This window comes from Natrix helvetica (assembly GCF_964273705.1).
Source record: "Natrix helvetica genome assembly, chromosome: 5".
Classification (NCBI taxonomy): domain Eukaryota; kingdom Metazoa; phylum Chordata; class Lepidosauria; order Squamata; family Natricidae; genus Natrix; species Natrix helvetica.
The window spans coordinates 98,925,239-98,950,276 of record NC_138551.1 but is presented as its reverse complement, the minus strand read 5'-3'; the positions used below and the strand labels follow the sequence as shown (position 1 = coordinate 98,950,276).

The 25,038-nt window shown below is 41.4% G+C and overlaps 1 protein-coding gene across 1 annotated transcript in view; it reads left to right on the top strand.

Annotated features, from left to right (window-relative positions):
* CTNNA3 (catenin alpha 3) overlaps positions 1-25,038 on the top strand; it is a 245,297-nt gene that overhangs the window by 188,176 nt on the left and 32,083 nt on the right. Inside the window, exons 6-7 of the mRNA XM_081956211.1 lie at positions 2,036-2,299; positions 24,604-24,807. Of these exons, the coding sequence (XP_081812337.1) occupies positions 2,036-2,299; positions 24,604-24,807 (468 nt within the window). The remainder of the gene's footprint in view (positions 1-2,035; positions 2,300-24,603; positions 24,808-25,038) is intronic.

Below are 25,038 nucleotides of genomic sequence, written 5' to 3'. Positions count from 1 at the left end.
CAGCCACAGAATCTGGTTTATGAACAAGCAGGAGGGCAGTTTAGAGGTTTTATGTTTCTTAATGTAAATTGGCTGGTTAGCAGAGCAATATGTCAAACGATTTGGGAGAAATTCTCTTTCTTTTCCTCCTGGCAATCCAGTATCGTAGTTCTCCTCAGTTATATTTATTGGCTTTAGGGATTCCGGTTTCTGCATTTCTTGAAAACAGTTTCTGGTGCTCCACTGGGTAATTTAGTGCCTTCACTAAGTCATATTATTAGTGACTTTGAAACTAACTTTTTTTTTGAAGATTGCTCCTTCTATATTGTGCATCAGCTATTGAGGAGGGAGATTTAATGTATTTCTGGGGATTTTTTCCTCATCACTGATGCTTTAAATGTTTATGCAGAATTAAATTGCATTTCTATGAGAAAATTCAGAACTGAGGGGAAAAAATCCAAATGCATTATCCACATCTCATCTGGCAAGGGCAAGATTATGCAAGTATTTGTGTGTAAATATCTATACGTGTGTGGAAATTTTGTTTTTTAATCTATGTGTCATGAACTAAATTCTTATTGAATGTGTCTGACTCTGAGAGTGAAGCGTCAGCGCCTGGATTGTTAGAGAGTTCAGTGGGTAAGGAAACTATAAATTTCTATGTGATTTAAGGATGGGGATTCATTCCTATGAAAAGAAGAGGATTATCACACATTTTAAATAGCTAAAGGTAAAGGTTCCCCTCGCACATATGTGCTAGTCATTCCGACTCTAGGGGTCGGTGCTCATCTCCGTTTCAAAGCCGAAGAGCCAGGGCTGTCCAAAGACGTCTGCATGGTCATTGGCCGGCATGACTAAATGTCGAAGGCACACAGAACGCTCTTACCTTCCCACCAAAGGTGGTTCCTATTTTTCTACTTGCATTTTTGCATGCTTTCGAACTGCTAGGCTGGTAGAAGCTGGGATAAGTAATAGGAGCTCACTCCGTTACATGTCGCTAGGGATTCGAACTGCCAAACTGCCGACCTTTCTGATTGACAAGCTCAGCGTCTTAGCCACTTAGCCACCGTGTTCCTATTTTAAATAGCTGCTTTCCTATTTTTCCTATTTCTATCATAATCTGTTTATGGGATTCCAGATGAATCTAGCTAGAGAAAGCCTTGATTTGGCTGATCCAGGGAGGTGTTTTCTTGAGGAATGGACACTTTCAATGGGCATTTCAAAAAACGAAAGACAAATCTCTTCCTACGCCATTTGCAAAGTTCTTTCTTTTCATCCAAGGCTTGTTACAAGCTAGGAGTACCATGTTCTAGAAAGGAACAAATTAGTTAAATGAACACTTCTTAATTAATTTATTAGTGAAAAAAGGTTGAACAAATTGAAATAATTTGTTACAAATTACTTGTCTGCTTTGAAATGTTTGAAAAAAATGATCACGACTGTGCATGTTTCAAAAATTATATGGAAAGAGTCTGTTTTAAGCCCTGAGAAACTTGTAAAAGTCAACCTCTGTCAGACCTTGAAGCCATCTTTTACATTGGGCCTTCAGGCCTGCCACATTCAAGGCTGTGGGAAAATGGGAGGGGGGGTTATATGGAGTATGGAAGATATATAGTCAAAATAACATTCTTTTCTCAGAGAGTCAAGGATGCCTTGCCCTGCAGTTATGATGAGGTGACTGGGTGGCAACTCCAGTTTTGGATGGTGTCCGATTGGATCATGTGATGAACATGTGGGTGTTGGGCAGGGACTTGAACTTTCTTTTGGGTGGGGAAAACCTGGAAACTTTCAGGTTCGGGTTTTCCCAGATGTGCCAATATGACATCTCTAATAAACTGGAACTTTGAGTAAGCTCAAACCTCAAAGTCTTCTTTCATTGGGGGTGTTACCTGGATCCTGACAACCTCTTGAAGCAACCATGCTTCCTTCCGTGCTTGAGCAGGAGCTTAAAAGACAGCAGAGTTTTCATGCTTGTTCTAGAATATCTTATCCTGAATAATTTTTGAAAGCTTTATGTGAATAATATTAAAAATAATCATCTTGTCTTTCCTGATAGGACTTAAAATCTAACAGTCACCGAGATGAGATTGCAGCAGCACGGGCTTCTCTGAAGGAGTCTTCACCTCTTCTGCATTCAGTTTGCTCTGCTTCCTTGGAACACTCTGATGTTGCCTCTCTCACAGCCAGCAAGGACTCTGTTTGTCAGGAAATACAAAATGCTCTTGATGTCATCTCCAAGGCCTCCCAAGGAATTGAACATCCAAAAGTCCAACAGGTGCCACAGTCAGCCTCTCTTGGAAGTGCTCTCGACGAACTTGTGGTAGGACAATCACATTATCTTTCAGTAACGTAGTTTATTTTAAAGACTTGAGTTTATTAGTATAGAAATCCCATTTTGTTGAGGTTTTTTGCCCTGTAATATTTTTTTAAACTCTCTTCTCCCCTAGATTATTATTTTTGGTGAATAGCATCCATGCTTTCCTCATTTTTGTGGGAAGGTTTGTTTTCTTTGCCCCCTGAAAATTAGGGATGAGCATGGATACTAAAAGGGGTGATTCTACCGGTTTGGGTAAACCTGTAGCTCTGAAGATCAGCTGAGAGCGAACCTGTTTGCTCCGACCTTCAGTTGTGCCCACCCACCCCCGGATTATATTCATCTATATTTCCTTGTTTTTTAGCCCAGCTGATTAGTGTGGCAGAGTGAAGCGTGTGCTCAGCGAACCGGTTGTTAAACCGGTAGGATCCCACCCCTGAGCGCAATGGTTTTTATTGTACATATTGTACTCAGTTACTTTTGGAATTTGGACTTAGCACAGCTAGATGCTTTTGCTGGGCCTCATATCAAACCGATAAACAATCGACAAAGTAACAAAATCACAGTCCTACCAAAAAAATGTAAAAAGGGAAAATTGAGCAATAGTATCAACCTCTTCTCAAGCCTGTTTTCTTCAGAAACTCATTTTTAATTCTACTTTTTATATTTTATTTTATTATGTAACTAATGTGTGTACACAGACAACATTAAAATTAGCATAGTAATAAAAAAAATCAAAAAGGAAAGGAGAGGGAGAAGGAAGTTATGTTACAAATTGAAAATCTCCAAAAATGTTACTTATATTGCTAAGAATTCATCTTTTTGCTCTTTTGTTCACAAACAACGCTAACTCAAATATTGATAGCACATCTTACATTTGTTTATTTTATTAATAAACATCAACAATCCATAGCTGGAAATTTATATAGTCCTGCTCATAACTTATATTCTCCTCTTCTCTCTTTTGTCTCCTTTCTCTATATCACACATTAATTCATTTATTTAGCGCAAGACATACATGTTCAGATTTATTTTGTTTTTTATTTTATTTTATTTGCCTAAAAATGTCTATATTAAAACAAAAATAAGAAACCAGATGTATAAAATTTATATTTTACTGACAAAGAAATAAAGTAAAGTATAAAGTATAGATCTATTTCAAACTTGCTATCATCAGCCAGCAATACCCTTCTGGGATTTGAACCTGGGCTGTTTGCATATTAGGTAGATGTATTAATCTCTAAACCACAGGTTCTCCTTGCTTTGTCAGCTGTACCAGGGGAGAGATTAAGGTCTTTTTCTATCAAGGCAACCTGGTCTATCCAAATATGGGAAGGAGCATACTGCTTCCCTTTCACCTTTCATCTCCAATCCAGGAAGCTGCGCAGGCAGTCACTTTCATGACAAACTATTTTGTGTTAAATTTATATTTTACTGACAAAGAAATAAAGGGAGACAAGTATAGATCTATTTCAAGCTATTTAGCTCTCATCAGTTAGCCATACCCTTCTGGGATTCGAACCTGGGCTGCTTGCATATTAGGCAGATGTATTAACCTCTAAGCGGTAGTGGTACAGATGTTGCTTAGATTTCCATTTTACTTTTTGTTGGACTGCAGTTCCAAAAATTCCTTATCATAGGATGGGCTTGTTGGGTATGATAGAAGCTGTAGGTCTGTAGGTTCACCCGTTGTATGATTTGTTTGTATGGATGTATGTGTGTGTATACTAAAGTTTGTGAAAACTCTCATGCTGCTCGTATGTGGCAATTCGGTTCCAGCAGCATATGCCAGATGGGCTGCTACTTCAGACCGAAGAATAACAATTTTTTATATGTACAAATATAAATTATATGTGTTCCTTCTTGGCCCATATTGTTAAATCACCTTTATTCCTAGCCTTTTCTATCTTGTTCCCCCCCCCCCTATAATGTAAATCATACCTAAAGCAGGCTGAATAGATAAAGCAAAATTGATTAACTATTTAATCCTTTAAAAGTGTTTCATTTTTCGTTATTTATGGAAAAAATGGCATTAGGTAAGAGCCTGAAATAACCTTTGCTCTATGTTGTTTGTGCAGTGCAAATAAAGTGCACCATCTAAAAGCTCCCTTAATATATTTCATGCTACTAACCTAGAATTTATAGCTGGGCAAAATCAGAAGTAAATCTGAAAACTGCCAAAAATGTAACCCAGCACATTTTAATCATTTCATTGTGTCAGTAGTAAAAATCATAATGTTGCAAGTGTAAATAACAATTTATAAAGCTTTGTTAAGTTATTGTAGTGTGGATTATATCACATAGGCCCTTCAGCATGCTTTTAAAATTCTTGCAATATATTTTAATCAGCCTCTTCAATTTATCACAAATCTTTGTTGATGGTTTGGACATTGCGTACATTTCTCATTTTTAAAGTTTGAGCAAAAGTTTCAGATGCAGTCTGCAGTTTTATTCAGATTATAGGGGTGTTGGGTTTAGAACTCAGGTTAGGATTCTACTATTCATTTGTTGCAAAATGGAAAAGCTCCTGGCCCAAATTACTCTTCAATGGAATGGTAGAATGGTATTTGTAGGCCTGTTGGCTCCTATACGTTTGCAGGTGTATAATGAATATTTTAATGACAGTAAATTGTTGTCATCATTTTATCAGGAACGAGATAGAGCAATGGAAAGCATTGAATTGTTAAAAACATCATTGAAATGTATTCTGAAATTTGCTTTCTAGGGTATGGAGATCACGGCATGTTATTATATTTAAGCATCATGTATATTCATATTTCCTTTAAAGTGAACGAAGTCAAATAGTTTTGATGCCAAACCTCTATCTTGAAACTAGTAGAAATATGTCTCTGAGCAAGTCTTGCTCTGTGCAGGCTAATTAGGATCCCATACGGTATGTATGATTATATAATCACTGTGGGAAACATTTCCTAAGTGGAGGGTATTGCTGCTAAGCCTGCCTTCAGCTGCCTAGTCCCATGATGGCAAACCTATGGCACGCCTGCCACAGGTAGCACATGGAGCCATTTCTGAGGGCATGTGAGGCATCCTGTCAGCTCCAGCCCGCATGCACACTGATTTTCAGCCTTGATTCCTCCCCCCGCTCCCCGGAGGCTTCCCTGAAGCTTCTGGAGGGTGAAAAACCGCCCAATGGGCAAATCCTACCGTTCAGGAACGGACTTCTGGTTTGCGTGTTGGGCTGTTTTTTGCACTCCCCAGGCTTCAGGAAGCTTCCCTGAAGCCTGGGTAGGGTGAAAAATGGCGGAAAAAAGGCCCACCGGAAGTTCGGAGGCTTCATTGAGGTCTGTGCGCATGCGCAGGGGGGGGGTTGTGCAGGCATGCGTGGGAGGAGGGCATTGCATTATGGGTTTGGTTATGTGTGCATACTCCCCCCGCTGTTGGTATACCTTGATCAAAAGGTTAGTCAGTCTATATGGTGCTTTTATTTTGCATTTTGTTTTTACTTACATATTATTTGTGGAAATGCCATTATTTCTTTTAAAAGTTTGGTAAAGTTCAGCTATATTAGAATTGGCCTCTTCCCATATCAGCCTACACACATTGCAAACTCTAACAGATACCTTTTTTCTGTAGTTGATGGAGATGAGAGAAAATACCTTTGCAGTTTCGGTCCATGAAACAGGAAACATTGCAAGGGTGCTTCGATGGCATGATCAGAAAAGTCAAAGCGTTGATTGAAGGTCTGCAGATAGAAAAGGCAGAGCTTAAGTTGAGATCCCCCATAGCTACTTTTTTTGACCATGTCCTATTGACACTCCTGAAACCTTGACTGTGTTAACTGCTTCATCGAGGCCTATGTCAGGGTTCCAAGTAACACCCCCAGTGAAAGAAGACTCCGAGGCCTGAAGTTCCTTAAAGGTCCATTTTATTGGAGAGGCCATTTGGCACATCTGGGAAAACCCAAATCTGAAAGCTCGCAGGTTTTCCCCACCCAAGTGAAAGTCCAAGTCCCTACCCAGCACCTACATGTCCATCACATGGCCCAATCAGGCACCATCCCAACTGGAGATTGTTTTCAAGTCTCATCCCTCCAAGTGCAGGGCAAAATGTCCTTGACTCTTTGAAAAAGGAATGTTTTGACTATATATTTCCCAAACTCCATAAAATCCCCCCTCCCATTTTCCCACAGCCTTGAATGTGGCAGGCTGGAAGGCGCAATACAAAAAATGACTTCCAGGCCTGACAACCTACCTGTTTAGCCTTTTACTATTATTGGCCTTTCTTACTATCCAGTTCAGCTTCTGTAATATTTCCTCCTCTCATTTAAGCAAATAAAGAAAAATAACCACATGAGTATGTAGGCAGTGGTGGTCGGGAGGGATCTGCAGGGAGCAAAACAGTATCTCTCTTCCATTTAGAATTTCAGATTAAAATAGTTGGAATGGGCTTTAAAAATCTGTCCCCAGAATATTGTTGGGATATTGGTTCACCAAAACTTAATTGACATTTCTTTATCCTGAATTGAAGATTAGACTGTAGTTGCATTTATTTATCTTGTTGTATAAACCTGGAAAATTAGTTTAATTTTTGTTTTACCTAAACATTCAGTTTAAATGTTCTAAGCCTCTTAGGAGACATTAATTCTGTTGGAGTGAGAAGCACGAATTACTCAGGCAGGGACATTAGAAAATCTGTTTAATCAGATCTGTCTGCGGGAAATGCTCACTTATTGGTATTGATTACCTTGCGGCGTCTTGGAGCTGATCAGTGCCGAGGTGCCCAAAACAACGCAGATTCCTATTGATAAGCTAAGATGGATCTTTATTTTCTATCTCCCTCAAACTGTTAATTCATTTAGGAAAGGAAGAATGAACTTTTCACAGAAATTGCTATCAAGTTCCCTGTCTGAATTGAATATTTAATTGAAAGAATTTACACAATATAGCAGCATTTGGTGCTATTGGGTATTTTAAAAAAAACATGGAAATCTTCCCAGGATTTTGCCATGTTTAATGCATTTTAGATGTGATGAACTAGACCACCCATGATTCCCAGTCGGCATTGTTTTGCTCATTGGAGATTCTGAGAGTTGTATTTCAACACATCTGAAGGATAGGATGTTAGGAGACATTTCACTTGAACCACTGACCCCATTGGAGCCATCCCTTTGGAAAGTGAATGTTTTGAACCTTGACACATAATAGTATGTAGTGAGCATCTATGGGCTGAGTTCAGTGGTGGGATTCAAATTTTTTTACTACTTGTTCTGTGGGTGGGGCATGACTTGGTGGGAGTGGCAAGGGAAGTATGCTGCAAAATCCCCATTCCCTCCCTACTCCTGGGGGAAGAATACTGTAAAATCTCCATTTCCATCCCACTCCAGGGCAAGGATACTGTTAAATCTCCATTCCCTCCCCATCCCACTAACTTGCTTTCCAGCTCCGTTCTCCTGTGCATGGGAACATGGGAAGACCCAGCCGATCAACTGGGACACCGATCAGCTGGGATTCGGGAGACAGCGAATAGATGGGGGCGGAGCCAGCCAGAGGTGGTATTTGCTGATTATAATAATAATAAATATTTATTTCTTAGCCGCACCCTCTCCCGAAGGACTCGGGGCGGCGTACAACGAAACATATGAAATAAATATGTGGACAAAACAAACATATAACAGAGACATATACCGAGACATACACAAGGAGGAGGTCGGCTGACAAATAAAACAATTAAAATACAGTATTTAAAAACCCCTAGATAATTAAATATAATTAAAATACCCAATAAAAACCCGTCAGGAGCGATATGGTTAAATCAAAGTTAAGCCAGGCCAGCTGCTTGGAATAGGTGGGTCTTAAGCTTAATACGAACGGAGCGGAGGTCAGAGGTATTCCTAATATCCGGAGGGAGGTCATTCCACAGGGCTGGGCCCGCCACAGAGAAGGCTCTACTCCTAGGCGCCGCCCCCCGACACTGTCTAATGGACGGCACCTGGAGGAGGCCCTCTCTGTGCGAGCGGATTGGTCGCAGGGATGTATGGGGCAGAATACGATCCCGCAAGTAACTAGGTCCTGAGCCATGGAGCGCTTTAAAGATTATTATCAAAACCTTGAAACGCACCCGATAGACCACAGAAAGCCAGTGCAGCTCGCGCAGGAACGGTGTCACATGGGAGTACCTAGTACTCCCCATAATTACCCGCGCGGCTGCGTTCTGGACCAACTGTAGCCTCCGGGTGCATTTCAAGGGAAGCCCCATGTAGAGAGCGTTACAGTAGTCCAAGCGGGACGTCACCAGCGCATGAGTGACTGTCCGTAAGGCGTCCCGGTCCAGTAGGGGGTGCAATTGGCGCACCAGGCGAACCTGGTGGAACGCCCCCCTTGCCATGGCTGTCACATGGTCATCCATGGACAGCCGGGCATCCAGGAGGACGCCCAAATTGCGCGCCCGCTCCACGGGGGCAAGTTGAATGCCCCCAATGGCCAATGATGGAATTAATTGGCTGAACCGGGGAGCTGGTACCCACAGCCACTCCGTCTTGGAGGGGTTGAGCTTGAGTCGGTTGTCATCCATCCAGATCCGTACGGCTTCCACACACCGGGACATCACTTCGATGGCCTCGTTGGGGTGGTTCGGGGTGGAAAAGTACAGCTGAGTATCATCAGCGTACAGATGGTATCCCACCCCGAAACCACGGATGATCTCACCCAGCGGCTTCATATATGCGTTGAACAGGAGTGGAGAGAGGACCGACCCCTGTGGCACCCCACAAGTAAGGGGGCGTAGGGTCGACCTCTCTTCTCCTGCCAACACACGCTGCGTCCGGTCAGAAAGGTAGGAGCCGAACCACCGCAAAACGGTGCCCCGGACCCCCAACCCCTCCAGCCGGCGCAGCAGGATACCATGGTCGATGGTATCAAAAGCCGCCGAGAGGTCTAATAGGACCAGGATAGAGGAACAACCTCTGTCTCTGGCCTTCCAGAGATCATCCACCAACGCGACCAAGGCCGTCTCCGTGCTGTGACCGGGGCGGAAGCCGGACTGGCGCGGGTCTAGATAATCATTTTCCTCCAGATGTCGTGGAAACTGGTAGGCCACCACACTCTCTACAACCTTCGCCAAAAAGGGAAGGTTGGAGACGGGACGATAATTGGCCAGCTCCAAAGGGTCCAGGGAAGGCTTCTTGAGCAAGGGTCTCACCACCGCCTCTTTCAAGGCGGCCGGGAGAGACCCCTCGCTCAGCGAAGCATTCACTAGGCCCAGGAGCCAGTCTCGTGTGACCTCCCAGGATGCCAGTACAAGCCAGGAGGGGCACGGGTCCAATAAACATGTGGTGGGTCGCAGTCGTCCACGCAATCTGTCCAAATCCTCGATGGCAACCAAGTCAAACTCCTCCCAGATCGATACCTCAAGACTCGCCATGGACGTCTCCATTGGATCACTGACAGGAACCCAATCTTTCCGGATTTGAGCAATTTTATCCTGCAGATATTTACCAAATTCCTCTGCCCTGCCCTGTAGGGGGGCCTCCCGCGGCCTCTGAAACAAGAGGGAGCGGGACACCCGAAACAGGGTGGCAGGGCGGTTCTCCGCGGATGCAATGAGAGTGGCACAATATTGGCGTTTGGCCACTCTCAATGCCACAAGGTACGTCCTTAAATGGGCTCGTGCCTGTGCTCGATCAAATTCGGAGCGAGAGGATCTCCAACGACTCTCTAGACGTCTCTTGCGGCACTTCATCACCCTTAGCTCCTCGGTAAACCAAGGGGCTAGGGTGGATCGTTGCCGCCAGAGAGGCCGCAAAGGCGCCACCCGGTTCAAGGCCCCGGTAGTTGCATTATTCCACGCAACTACCAGGTCCTCTACCCGGGGGCGGGTCAAGGTTACAGGAGGTGGCCCAAGCTCTGTCTGGAACCTATCAGGTTCCATCAGGCGCCTGGGGCGGAACCATCTGGAGCTTTCCGGTTCCGCCTCCCCGCAGCGGGAGGTAGCACCAGGGAAGTCAAGACGAAGGAGTGAGTGATCTGACCATGACAGGGGAGTGATGGTTAAGTCCCCTCCTCCCAGATCACTCAACCACTGGCCAGAGACAAAAACAAGGTCCAGAGTGTGTCCTCCCTCGTGTGTCGGGCCCTGGATCATTTGAGTCAGGTCCATGGCTGTCATGGAAGCCATGAACTCCCGAACCCCCTCTGATGCTTCTCCCATCGAAGGCAGGTTAAAATCCCCCATCACTAAAAGTTTGGGGGTCTCAACCGCCACCGATGCGATCAGCTCGAGGAGTTCGGGCAGGGCCGCTGATGTATAGCGAGGAGCCAGGTATACTATCAGCAGGCCCGACTGTCCCCCAGGCCCCCATTTCACAACAAGGGATTCACATCCGGACGTCTGTGGCACAGTAGACTCCCTCGGCTCTAAGTCCTCCCGAATAATTACTGCCACCCCACCGCCCCTTCCCTGGGCCCGGGGCTGGTGAAATGCTCGGTAGCCTGGTGGGCACATTTCGACGAGGGGAAGACCTCCCTCGTGGCCCAACCAGGTCTCTGTTATTCCTGCGAGGTCCGGCTCCCCCTCTAAAATTAGATCGTGAATGAGGGGGGCCTTGTTAACAACGGACCTCGCATTGCATAACAACAGCCTCAGGCCTTGGGTCTGTAACTCTTGACCACCTAGAACGCGGGGGTTGGTACAAGCGACCGGGTGTAACCAGCAACCACGGTCTCCCAACCGACTATAAGTTCTTAAGCTGTCCTCGTATCTGCCCCTCCCTGCGACCGTTGGAATTAAAGAGCCCTGTATAGGAATGGTGTCCTCCCCCTCCTCCTCCCTTCTGCCCCTTCTGCTCGTGACCACACCTGGAGGCCCGGCTCTCACATCGCTCCTGGTCTGACCCACCCACCCCCCCTCCCTGGGACCCCCTAAAAACAATGTAAAACATTTGACTAAAAATCCCCTCAGCTTCCGTTTCTTCCACCTCTCGGGGTTCACAAACCCGTCATCAAGGCAGGCCCTTGTAAGAGCCAAGGGCCATACCTGCGAGAGAGGGGCCTCCCGCAGGCGGAGCAGGTCTAACCTTGAATAAATTGATAGAATATAAAAGCCCAATTGGGTAAGGGTGCAGGTAGTAAAAGTCAATAGCCAGAGGGCTAAGGTCTTAATGGGATACTAAAGCTGGAGGCTTTAGTATCCAGATAGTACTTGGAAAGAGGGCGGAGGGGGGAAATGTTCAAATATTCCCAAAGTGGAGCAAGGCAGAGATGTCATAAAAATGGGAAGCAGTCTAAGGTGGTTGAGGATAGATATAATTTCAGATGTGGGAACCTTAGTGGGTGGGGGGGGGGCATTCTGAGCCCAGCTGTTTTTGATCTAGGCAATCAGTCAGGCCCATCCATAGCCCTGAAACGCGCCTCCAGTGGCCTCTGAAGTTCTAGGCCATCCCCAGCCGTTATTTTAGTTCCTCTCCTCACTTCTGGTTCCCCAACACATTCATCTTGGTCCCCATCCGGCGCCTCAGTAATTATTGCAATTTGGGTGAAGCTCTCAAAAATTATAGGAACATTCTCCAGGTTCTCCAGGTTCCCGGGATTGTCCGAACTACTCAAAATTTCCGTTACCGATTCACCAGAACCAGTCAGAACTGGCTGAATACCACCTCTGGCTGAATTTCTAATTCAGTGTTAGTGTTATAAAAGAAATAGCTCAAGACTGCCACTCCAAAATGTAACACTTGGAGAGTGCACACCAATTCATAAATCACTATGTGGAATTCTGGCTCTCTTCAGATTTTCTATCAGTAAGGAAGATCAGAGACAGGATATGTTTAGAATTCCTATAGAAATCTACCTGCTACCTATTTCTCTAACAGTTTTTGGCTATTTACAAAGATGCGGTAAAAATAGACATGAAAATAGTATTTAAAACATGATGAGTAAAACCATGAACAAAGCAACAGCATTTAAAGGCCTAGGTAAACAATGCCTGTGTGTGTGAGCCTCTAGCAAAGAGTGAGCAGATTTTAATTCCAGTGGCACTTTATTCCATATTAAGTGTCTGCTATGGAGAAGTAGAATTGATTGCCATTGTCAAACATACAGGTGTCCCATTAAGGCTCTGAGAGATGGTGTGTAGATGTTGGATGCGGTCTCAGCCAGGTGGTTGGCTTCTAGCAGGAAAAATGAATAGTCAGCAATAGCATGAGTAGTGTGCATAATACAAGTACATGGCTGGAAAAGAACAGAGTTGTGTTTGGGTTTTTAATATATATATATTTATTTTAATAATAAAAATAGTAAAAAGCAATATACAGATAATATAATAAAAATAATTCAAAGGAAAACAGTCTACATTGCATAGTAACAGCTGAATAACAAATCAAGAACATCTAAGCATGAATAAAACATAAAACATAATGTGAAAACTTTCTAGTTACGTATTTTTCTTTCCCTTTTGTTTATTTCTCCAATTGCCAGCCACAACTTAGATATGTACTGTGTGCTTTACCTTAAACACTAAATATTATTGCTAGTATCTTTTTGAATCCTTTCATGTATTATTTTTCATTAGCCCATAACTTTGTCCCTCAAAACCACTTTCCAAATGCCTCTACATTTGCCCTGCTGTGTAATGTATAAGAGCCATTCTTGCTTAAATTTGATTGAATGTGTGTTATGGATATATATTGTACTGTCAATTTTGCCATTGAGGCATCTTTTCCAATTTTGGTCTCCCAATCTGATAGTCAGCAAAGTTCTTTGTCCCCATGGCTGTTAATATTAGTAAATTGTAGTGTTTTTCATTTACATTTTCTGGAATTATATCTAATGAGAATATTTGGAATTTCAGTACACATTTTATTTTTAGGATTTTCTGAATATTTTGATGTAGTCCTTTCCAATATTTAAAGGGGGGGAGGGGATTGAATAAACGTGTGTGTGTGTGTGTGTGTGTGTGTGTGTGTGTATGTTATTTTTGTGGAGATTCTGCTGCTTCCTCTATGACTGGCTGCAGGTGACACGAGGGGTGGTGGAGAGACCCAGCCTTAGATTCCTCTTGGATGAGTTGCTTCTTTAACATCCAGGTATAATTTGTTTGGTGAGGTTATTTGGTGGCATGGGGAAACTATCTTCAGCATAGATCTTCAACCCTGGCTGGGCAGGTGATGCCATCCAAATGCTGAACGAGGGCCGGGAAGGTGTGAGAGTCTGGATAGAGAGGAACCACCTCCAATTTGACTCTAGCAAGACAGAATGGCTTTGGGTTTTCCATACCATCCTGAAATTACAACTGAACCAGACGACAGTGGCATGCACACACATTCATGCACTCCTTTGTTTGCTTAGACTGTGTTATACTGATGAATGAGCTGCAGTGAATTCCGTTTTTTTTTTTCTGGAGGCAATTTAAGGTGTTGGTTATCACTAAAGCCCTGCATGGCACAGGGCCAAGTTACTGTATCTGCAGAACTGCCCTTCCCTGGGATTCTTTGTCTGCTTCACCAAGTCAGATAGGTGAGCACATTCTAGGCCAGAGTTTTCATACTCAAGGCCCGGGTGGAGGGGCGGATCTGACCTAGGGGGTGATTAGATCTGGCCCACAGGGCTTCCCTGGAAACAGTGAAGGACTGGCCCGTGGTGCCTCTGCCAGTGAAAATGGAGCTTGGGGTCCACACATGGTCTGCCCCGACTCTTGTTTTCGCTGACAGATGGCTGCAGGAGGCCATTGCAGCCGAAAATGAAGCTCAGGAGCCTGTTTTAGTTGGCAGAGCATTTGGGTCACCATAGGCAGCCCCGACATGAATGATGTCAAAATGGCCAGACCCACCCTGGCCAGACCCACTCTGCCCCCCCCCCCAGGTCAAACACAACCCTGATGTGACCCTCAATGATATTGAGTTTGACACCCTTATTCTAGACCGTTATCTTACATGTTGTCATCTAGCAGGACCCAGAAAATATGTCTTGTCAATAGTGGCCTCTGCCCTTCTCCCAGTGATTCAGAAACACATACACACACCCCATTTCTAACTTTCCAGAAGACCTTAAAAATAACTTATTATTATGGGCAGTTGTTTTAGAGCAGTGGAGTTGGCTTTTTTGGATACTCTTTTCTACTCTTTTATGTTTTATCATTGTTGGCATACGCTACTCAGAACTATGGCACATAAGATGGGCAGTCATTTAAGTACCTTAAATGATTTTTAAAAAAATGACACTTCAGAATACTACTGGTAATCAGTGAAGCTATTTTAACATTAAAATAATGGGAAGCCTATGGAGAAGTCCATAGGGCATCTTCATGAGTTGTTCCATGAAGGACATGTTGCATTAATTCAGACTTGATAAAAGGCTCTCCTAGTGGCAACTGTTCCAGAGGATTCCTGGATTCTAATTCTTTCGTTAGTGGAGGGCAATTCTCATTCAGATCTGATATATTTGCTAAATCCGGATGAGGAGACCCCAGAATCAATACAGTACTAATACCATTGTGTCCGAGTTCAGCTTCTGTTTATTCTTCCAAATCCTGGAAAAATAGTCTTTTTCATCTAAGAGTTTCTAGAGCTGCAGTGCCAGTGTCTCTATCCAGCTTGCTTAATATGGAGTACTGGACATCTGCCAATAGTTGTTAAAATCAATCAGCTGCAAAAATAGCTTCTTAAGCAAGTTCCTCACCACCATTCTTTTTAAGGTGGCAAAGAAATAGAGAGATTGTAATTATCTGAGGGATTGCAAGACAGTGGTCTTTTGAGTCCCTTATAAGTTAAGGGATTCAGCCGGTTTGGACTGGTTCTGGCAAATAGGTAGCTCCGACGATCAGATGAGCCCATCCGCCTGCCCCTATGCTTTACTTACCTATATCCACTCAGCTGATTCTCATGGTAGAGCGTATTGCTGCGCCTCAGCTGTGTTACTCCACAGAGGTAACCTGGAAGGTAAGTTTTATTAAAACTGTGCACGCAATCACCAAACCAGTTTTTAAATTGGCAGTATCCCACTACTGGCATGAACATATTCATCATATGCCTTAGCTACTTATTGAGAAAACTGGGATCTGGGTCACTCCTTAACAGACTGGAAGAGCACCTCTGGAACATTCTCCTTGAAAATGCAATCTATAGTTAGAAGTAACTATTTAGAATACAAGATAAGTTCCATAAAGGACATAAAAATATATTTGAGTACATGCTTTCATTTCTCATTAAAATTTCTTTTGTTTTTCACTCTGTGTATTATCCAGTCCTGTAATTAACCAGTTCTACCCACATAGTTCTAAGCAGATCAATTATCATGGTCTTTCTTGCTATTATTTATTGTACTTCCTTTGGCATAAAGGATAAATACTATCAAGTCAGGCTATTGCAGGGATAAATGTTTGCATTTTGGATTTATCCTAATAAAAATGTATACCTCTTCCAAGGACATTATTGACATATATTCTTTTCATCTATTTTATGCATTATCTTCTAATTTTGCTTGCCACACATTATTGTTTTCTAGTCCTTCACCCATTTATATTACTTGCCCAAATTACGGGTAGTCTTTGACTTATGACCCCAATTGAGCCCAAAATTAATGTTGTTAAGTGAGACATGTGTTAAGTTATTTTTGCTCCATTTTATGAACTTTCTTGCCACACAGTTGTTAAGTGAATCGCTGCAGCTGATAAGGTAGTAAAACAGTTGTTAAGTGAATCTGGCTTCCCCATTGACTTTGCTCATCAGAAGATGGCAAAAGGGGATTACATGACCTTGGGACACAGCAGTGGTCATAAGTATGAACCAGTTGTAACTTTGAAAAACATTCACAGGTCACATTTTTCAGTGCCATTTTAACTTTGAATGGTCACTATATGAAGTCTTGTAAGTGGAGGACTATTGGATTCTGTTTATCACCTATATTTAGTCCTTGATTATTTTTCTTGCAGTCTGTGATGTTTTTAATAAAAAAAAATGAAATAAATCTATTTGCTTACTCTTGCTTTTTCTCAGTGTTCAGCTTTCACATCTGTGCTTTTACCAACAGAAAAAAACGATAGCTTTTAACATTTTGGATTTCAGGCATTGAAATGACCCTATCTCTGTGATCTTGTCTGAGGTTTTCATTGTCTTTCTCCATAGGATTTATCTTTTCTTTTCCAGCACACAAATAAACTATAAAGAAAATTAAGGAGACTTGGGACATCAGTGATAGCACTGCCTGAGTAAGCTTAACAAATGTCACCAAGAGTTTTTAACTGTAAAGTGGTACTTGCATTAAATTAAACTGCAGTGTCAGTTCCTAAACATGACAAGCTTTGAAATGTTATGGACTGGTTGAGAGGTTTTAGAAATATTAACGTAGGTAGTGTATGTCACCTGAATATTTATCAACCTAGTAACTGGCTCTCCCTCTGTGAGCCACTTACCTTCAAGTACCCATTGGCTTCTAGACATGCTAAAATAAAATTGATGACAGAGTTCAGGTTTAGAATAGACCTTTGCAGTGTCTTTCTGACCTGTCCTATACTGTGGAAGCAGCCCTGAGTTTCAATTTAGAGGTGAAATGTGAGTGAGTCTCTGGATCAGGATGGGACTTTTCCTCCCTAGAAACTCTCTCTGCTCAGATCATTGAGCTCAGGGTTGTCAAACTAGATTTCATTGAGAGCTGCATCAGGGTTGTGTTTGAACTTGTGGTACTGAAGTAGACGTGGCCAGGGTGGGTGTGGCCAGCTCGACATCACTCGGGGCAGGGGTGGGCTGCAACGGGTTTAAAAACCAATTTGGTGATTGCGTGCTGTGCATGCACTTTGCACATGCGTCTAACTCGCTTGCACGCAGCATTCAAAATTCAGCAATTTGAAGCTCAGCTGCTTACCTTCTAAGACAGCCCCGGTAAGTAGAACAGCAGAGGCGTGTAAATCATCTGTGCTGTGTGAATCAGCTGAGCCAGAAAGAAGGAAATACAGGACAGGATGGGGCAGGGTGGATGGGCAGGGCCAGCTGATTGTCAAAACTACCGGTTCGCCCGAACCAATCCAAATCGGCAGCAGCCCACCACTGTGTCAGAGGTGCCTGTGGTGGACTGAGTGCTCTGCCAGTGAAAACAGGCTCCTGAGCTCTGTTTTCGGCTGCAACAGCCTTCTGCAATCCTCTGCCAGTGAAAACGGAGCTTGAGAGGGCCACATGTAGCCCTCCCGAGCTCTGTTTTCCCTGGCAGAGACACTGTGGGCCAATATTTCGCTGTTTCCAGGGCGGGCTAGCAGGCCAGATCTAAGCAACCTGCAGGCCGCATCCGGGCCCTGGGCCTTGAGTTTGACCACATGATTTAGCTTGAAAGTGTGTGTGACAATCCTGTGCTTGGGCCAGAGTAAATCCCCCAGCAGTGAGACATTTGGAATTGAATTTATTTGTTCTGATATTATAGCACAACTGTGCAGTCTAATTCAGTATTTCTCAAGCTTGACAACTTTTAAGACTTACGGATTTCAACTTCCAGAATTCTGGGCATTGAAGTCAGAGGTGGTATTCTGCTGGTTCGGACTAGTTCCCCGAACCGGTAGTGAAAATCATGGGCCCATCCTCCCAGGCTCTATGCCATCCCATTTAGGTATGTTTTCAAGCCAGGCTGAGCGCATGTTCAGATGGGGCGCGTACGCTCACATTTACAAACCAGTAGGGAAGGTACACTATATTGCCAAAAATATTCGCTCACCCATCCAAATAATCAGAATCAGGTGTTCCAATCACTTCCATGGCCACAGGTGTATAAAATCAAGTACCTAGGCATGCAGACTGTTTTTACAGACATTTGTGAAAGAATGGGTCGCTCTCAGGAGCTCAGTGAATTCCAGCGTGGAACTGTGATAGGATGCCACCTGTGCAACAAATCCAGTCGTGAAATTTCCTCGCTCCTAAATGTTCCACAGTCAACTGTCAGCTGCATTATACAAATGTGGAAGTGTTTGGGAACGACAGCAACTCAGCCACGAAGTGGTAGGCCACGTAAACTCGTCCAACATCAGTGTGTGACCTCACAAATGCGCTTCTGGAAGAATGGTCAAAAATTCCCATAAACACACTCCTAAACCTTGTGGACAGCCTTCCCAGAAGAGTTGAAGTTGTTATAGCTGCAAAGCATGGAACAAAGTCATATTGAACCCTATGGATTAGGAATGGAATGTCACTTACAGTAAGTTCATATGCGAGTAAAAGCAGGTGAGCGAATACTTTTGGCAATATAGTGTAAGTGAATACCACCCCTGATTGAAGTCCACATGCCTTAAAGTTGTCAAGCTTGAGAAACACTGGCTTAATTTTCAAAATTATTTCCCTGTCCTATATTAAGTTTAAACTGTTGTACTAGGGTTTGATCATCTTTTGTGAAAGAATCAGCAGCAAAAGATATTTCTTCTTTAACTAAATATTACTAATTCTCAAGCATTTCCATTGTAATTGGAAAAGACTCCCAATAGAGTCTTGCTTTCTAATGCTAAAGTTCCCCCTTGCAATCAACCATACTCACCCTGCTGTGAGAAGTTCCAAGAGAAAAAAAAACACGATGAAGGAATGTTAATAACTTTATGAATTTATAATGCCTCTTGCAATTTTCATGAATTAGGAGCTGCTCTCTTTAATTTGCACATTATATGGTTCATATTGTTTTTTTGTTTTGCTTTGTTAAAAAAGCTATCTTGTTTCATTTTGGAAGAAACAGAATTTAGCAAATTTAACACACACATACGTACCAGTGGTGGGATTCAGCCAGTTCGCACCTATTCGGGAGAACCGGTTGTTAACTTTCTAAGTAGTTTGGAGAACCGGTAGCGGGAAGAAATCTCCTTTGGTTTTTCTCCACTTTACAGGGCTAATCCTGTAAGGAAAGTAGAAAGGAAACATTCTGGTGTTGTTTCCAGATTAATCTTTATTGCCCTGCTTACAGAAACCGCCTCTCCGCTTAACCCTTATTACATTGTAACAGCTAAGGTGAGGCGTCCATCGACTTGAATGATGTTGAGTTGGCCACGCCCACACAGTCACATGACCACCGAGCCATGCCTACACAGCTGGTCATTAGGGCAGAGAACCGGTTGTTAAATTATTTGAATCCCACCACTGATACATACATACAGATACACAAGAGTGAACAACAAAGAGAAATATCGAAATAATAAAACATGTTGTTGAACAAAATATTCCAGTAGCTAAAATGCTAGCTGAATTAATGAAACTCACAAAATGACAAAATGTCAGAACTGTGTGATGCTTTGGATTTAGTTTCAAAAAGGGTTGTAGCAGTGTAACTGTAGCACCTGTCTGCATCTGTTTAAAGCAGCTGCGTCTTTTCCCTGGTTGCTTTTCTCAGCTGTGTGATCCTTGGAAAAGATACAGTTGCCTTAAAGAGTTTAGATGGGAATTTGATTAGTGGCCCTGGGCATTTGGAAGTAACTGAACTGTACAGTCCTGCTATTTATCTGTGTATTCATATATCCTGCCATATTCTAATAATTCTGCTACGCAGGCAGTCATAGTTCTGAATTTGTGAATCCCTATTATAAGAGGCTGCATTTTTTCTTTATATTTATTGTTTTATCATAGAAAATTAAGTACAAAGCAGTAAAACAAACAAACAAAATGAAAGAAAACATAAACTTACATTCAACCCTAACAACAACAACAAAACAGAAAAAAATAGTTTACAAACAAGGAGGAAAAAGTGGTCAATTCAATCTAACGTTTAACATGTAGGATCCACCCTGGCTGGGTGCTGAAAGAAAAGAAAAAGCAATAAATTCTCCTCCTCTTTTACATAGATACATATATACATTGTATTTATTATATTTAGCACTTAGAAAGTCCACAAATGGTTTCCAGTCTCTTATATAGCTTTTTAGCCCATTATCTCTAATCAAAGCAGTTAATTTCACCATCTCTGCTAATTCAGTCAATTTCAAAATCCACTCTTCAACAGTCGGCATATCTTTCCAGTGCTTGGCAAGTAACAATCCTCGCAGCCATCACCACGTAGAGGAATATGTTAAAGAGTGTATGGTAAAATGCGCCAAAAAAAAGTTGTGCATAACATAATGCTAGATAAATGGGAGAATGTATGGACAAAGGTGTCTAAAATTTACATTAAGTTATAGTTTGAAAGATAAGAGGCTGCATTTTTAATAACAAGAACGCAATCACATGAAAGAAAATTAGAAAAGAGCTGATGTTTGTAGAAATTGAAATGAACTATTCCTCTGGAAAAAGTACACCTAAGATTATTCGATGCAGCATGATTCTTAAACTTACAAAATCATTTCCCATCAAAGATCCATTGATTCAGGAACTTCCATGAGACTTGTTTTTTATTATTTTAGGGATATATGTGATGCTACTTTCAAAAATAACATTCCTGGGATAATTTATAAGCACTAGATTTTTCTGGAGAGAGGAATGGTAGTACGTTACCATCTATTTTTTTTCCTGTTTTCTGTCTAAGCCTATCAAGTTAAACCCAAAAACAGGAATTAAGTGATCTCATCCAATATAATTGCAATCCAATAGATTTAAATATTATTTGAATATTTTAAAAGTCTGAATAAAGAATTATCACTTGACATTGAAAGCATGCAATATAGCACCGGTATAACTTTGTTCCTATGAGTGTACAGTGCAAAATTATTGACAGCAGAGGAGAACTTTAATGTGAAGTTATTTACCCATACATTGTCCAAAACGATTTTCAGACTTTCTTTTAATATACAAAGAGAATGAAAGAGCCTTGCTTAACATTGTTTCTGCTTCCTATCAATAACTTGAAAATTTCTTACCTTGAATGTTAGAATAAATTAACTTTACTTAGCTTGGTGTTGGAATAACCACTCTCAATACTTGCAATCCCCCACTCCTGCCTCCAACTATGTTGACGTTGGTGGATGATAGTGATAACCAGTAGTGAAATAAGATTATGAAAATAGCTGAGGAAAGCCTATTATGTTCTATTATTTCCATTTAGACTACCATCTCCCAACCTTGATTCCTTTACAGTGTTTTGAACTTCAGTGCCCAATAGCTCGAGATAGAACGGCCAAAGATCAAGAATAAAGGGTTAGGGTTAGGTATGCGAGACAGGTATGCCTCAGATTCAGGTAAGAGCCTGGAACCTTATGATTATTTATTTGCTAAACAATCATTTCTTCCAAGAGGAACCAACTCCTTTAGTGTTGACAGATAACTTCCCCTCCCCCTGAAAACAGGCGTTAAGACTACAAGCTGGCCACTTATGGGCTGTCCCTGGCATTTTTAATATCCCTAGGGTTTGGCCAAGCTAAGCAAGTAGTCATTAATAGAATGAAGGACATGGAGTTCTGTTCAGAAATAAGTAGGTTGCCTCTCCATAGTAGGAACAGAGGGGTGTGGGAACCATCAAGATATTTAGAGGACCTGATCTTCCCGAAACACAGAATAGCATTCATCAGAGCCAGATTTAACATCCTCCCCTCAGCACTTCACCAAGGCAGATATAACAAGATCCCATTAGTGGAACGAGTATGTATATGTGGTAAAGGAGAAGTTGAAGATATCACACATGTTTTATTGCACTGAGTTATACAGATATTTTAGGTCAAGGCATATTCTCCCCTTATTAGAGAGATTGCCAGGGAGGGCAGACAATTTTTATGAAGACTATCTCCTCCAGCACTCAAATTCGGCTATCACACGTGCAGTAGCAAAATTCTGTGCAGCTGCAATGACCACAAGGAAGAGTCAGTTACAGAATTAAAGATGTTTACTGCACCAACGTCTTGTAAATATCTCTAACAATTTTTGGAGAATCTATATTTACATACATACTTATCCACTCCCCCATCATGTAACCGAGGGCAAGAGCCATAGTGTTTGATACCATGCACTTTATTATTGCGGACGTGTTACTTATTATTAGTAGTAATGTCTTTTAACACTGTTGTAAACAGATAATTCTGTCTATTGCTGGTCTGTGACCGTAAAAAAGTTTATTATTATTAAGAATAAAGGGTATTGTAGTCTAGGATAAATTAGAGCAAAGTACTGTATGCAACTTGGTAGACATGAAGGCTTGCCAAGCATATTGAGGGCTACAATTCAGGAACAGAAATAAAGTTGGTCTGATTTGTGTAAATTTAAGAAGCAAAATGGATTCCTTAAGCTTCAGTTGGATTTAAAATATCCAGTTTGGTTTGAAAGGGGAACGTGTGAGGCTCTGGAGTTCATGTGGGCACTTGTGACGTAGATGTAAAAGACTTCAGATGAAATCCAAACTTCTATTCTAGTTGTCACTGCATAATGCCATTAACATGAAGTAGATATTCCTGAAACTGATTCATCTTTTTTATTTTGTGCAAAATTATGTTTTTCTGTTGGTCTGAAATGACTAATTTAATGCCATCTGAATAAGAATGTTCAATTTTACTTGATTTTTGTTGTTACTGATTTTTTTTAAAATGAAGGCTAAAGAGATCCAAAAGCAGGGGAAACATACAAACATGAGTAAGGCTGGCATGAATTTGTTGGCATGAATATCTTTATGTGAATTTTGTACTTTCTCCTTTTATTATTTGAAGTGAAATTAAATATTAAAATAAAAGTAGCAAGAAAGCATAGTAACATTATGAATAAATAGCAAAGATATAAACAAAAAACTGGCTCATTCATAAATGATTAGACAAAGTTAAAAATGTGAACTCCACATAGTGGTAAATATATAAATTATAGTATATGATCTCAGTTATAATAAATATGCAGCTAGAATGATCTACGTAAGAAAGCAGCATTTCCATTGTTAGATTGCAGAAAAGGCTCAGCTGTTTGTATGAAAAAAATCAAACTATGGTTTTATTCCTTATTAATAGTATTTTTAACGGTCCATACCACCATATCCTAAATGACGTACATAAATAGAAAAAGTTATATTTTTAAAAAAGAAAACAACTAAAAGTAATAAAAGGTGCCCACAGTCAAAATATAATATTGCAACCATATGGAGGATAAATCTCAAACATATGTAAAGCAAGGAACAGAAGCTGCCCAGTCATAGTCAATCTTTGAAAGCTGAGTTTTTTTCACAACATTATGAAATGTCAGTAAAAAGGATGCCAGCTGCACCTTAAAAGTGAGAGGAAGAGGTTACGTTGTTCCCAAAAGTTAAGGCTACATTAGAGAAGGCCTGTCTTACGGTCTATAATCACCTCTTCTTCTGTAAAGGCAAAACGCTGGGAAGGCTTTAAAAAAAAGATGATCTAACAGAGTCAATTTGATGTAGTGGTTAAAAGCATTGGATTGAAACTGGGAGATTATTTGAGTTCTAGTCCTGCCTTAAGCACATTAGCTAGCCTTTGGTTTGTCACTCTCTCTCAGTCCTAGGAATAAAGTCCTGACAACTTAGGTCTAAAAATGTTGCCCGAGAAAACTGCATGGACTTGTTCATACAGTGACTAGGAATCTGGTTGATTTGATGGGCCATAACAAAACAGCAGAGGACCTAACAAAATGTTCAGAATAATTCTGGAGAAGACAGTACACCCCCAAACACTAATAGAAATGGACTTGAATGTAATAACCGTACTTTAAATTGGATTTGGAAGCCTATGAGTAGCTAGTGAAACAACTGAATCAGTGCTATACTGTGCTATGAGCACCCTGGCTACTATACTTTGTACCCATTGTAGATTTCAGGGCATCTTCAAGGGCACCCCATAGAGAGTATGTTGTAGTAGTCAATCTGCAAAACGATAAGGGCATGAGTCACCATAACCAGGACTCCACACCAAGGTTCAGCTGAACCTGGGCACTAATCTAAGCTGGGCAAAGGTTCTACCTGCTGTTCCAGCAAGAAACATCAATTCAAAAGGACCCTGAAGTAACTGTCTTGCTTCTGTTAAAGAAGCTCAGTGTTATATGAAGCTAGCGTATAACACTGTCAAACTATTTACTAAGACTGTATTACTATTCTCATCCTTCCTATTACTTATCTCCTCCCACTTATGACTATAACCTTGTTGCTTGTATCTTTACGATTTATATTGTTTTATTTAGTTTCCTAGTATGATTTGATTGCTTATTTAATATCCTATGACTATCACTAAATGATGTATCTTATGATTCTTGATGAATGTATTTTTTAATATACACCGAGAGCATATTTACCAAAGACAAATTGCTTGTGTGTCCAATCACACTTGGCCAATAAAGAATTCAGTTCAGTTCAGTTCAGTTCTATTCTATTCTATTCTATTCTATTCATTAAAATTGATGCTTCTAGATAGCCCAGATGTTTATGGATGGACATTTTCAATGTCTTCCTAGAGTTTAATCTAAGCTTCCCTGATATTTTTTTTAATTCTTTTCCTAGAGTTTGGTTGCCTTGGATTCTATCACTGTAAGTGAAGAGCAAATAAGGCCATCCCTTGAAAAACGTTTGGAGGGAATTATCAGTGGGGCTGCTTTATTAGCAGATTCCTCCTGCACTCGTGATCTTCACCGTGAACGCATCATCACTGAGTGTAATGCCATCCGCCAAGCTCTTCAAGACCTTCTTTCAGAGTACATGAATAATGTAAGTCAGTTGTTGTTCCATTGTTGTTGTTTTATAATCTGTGTATTTTCTACTTTGTCTCCAAAGTAAAGTTAACCCAATAGTTATTGGCATCCTTTATTTTGTACTGGTTTTCAAACAATTCTTGTCATTTTGTACACATGGAAAGTTGGCAAATGATTTGAAAGGTCCTGTTATGCTATCTTTCTTTTATTTCGATTATGCAACTTTTATAAATGGGAGAAGAAAATG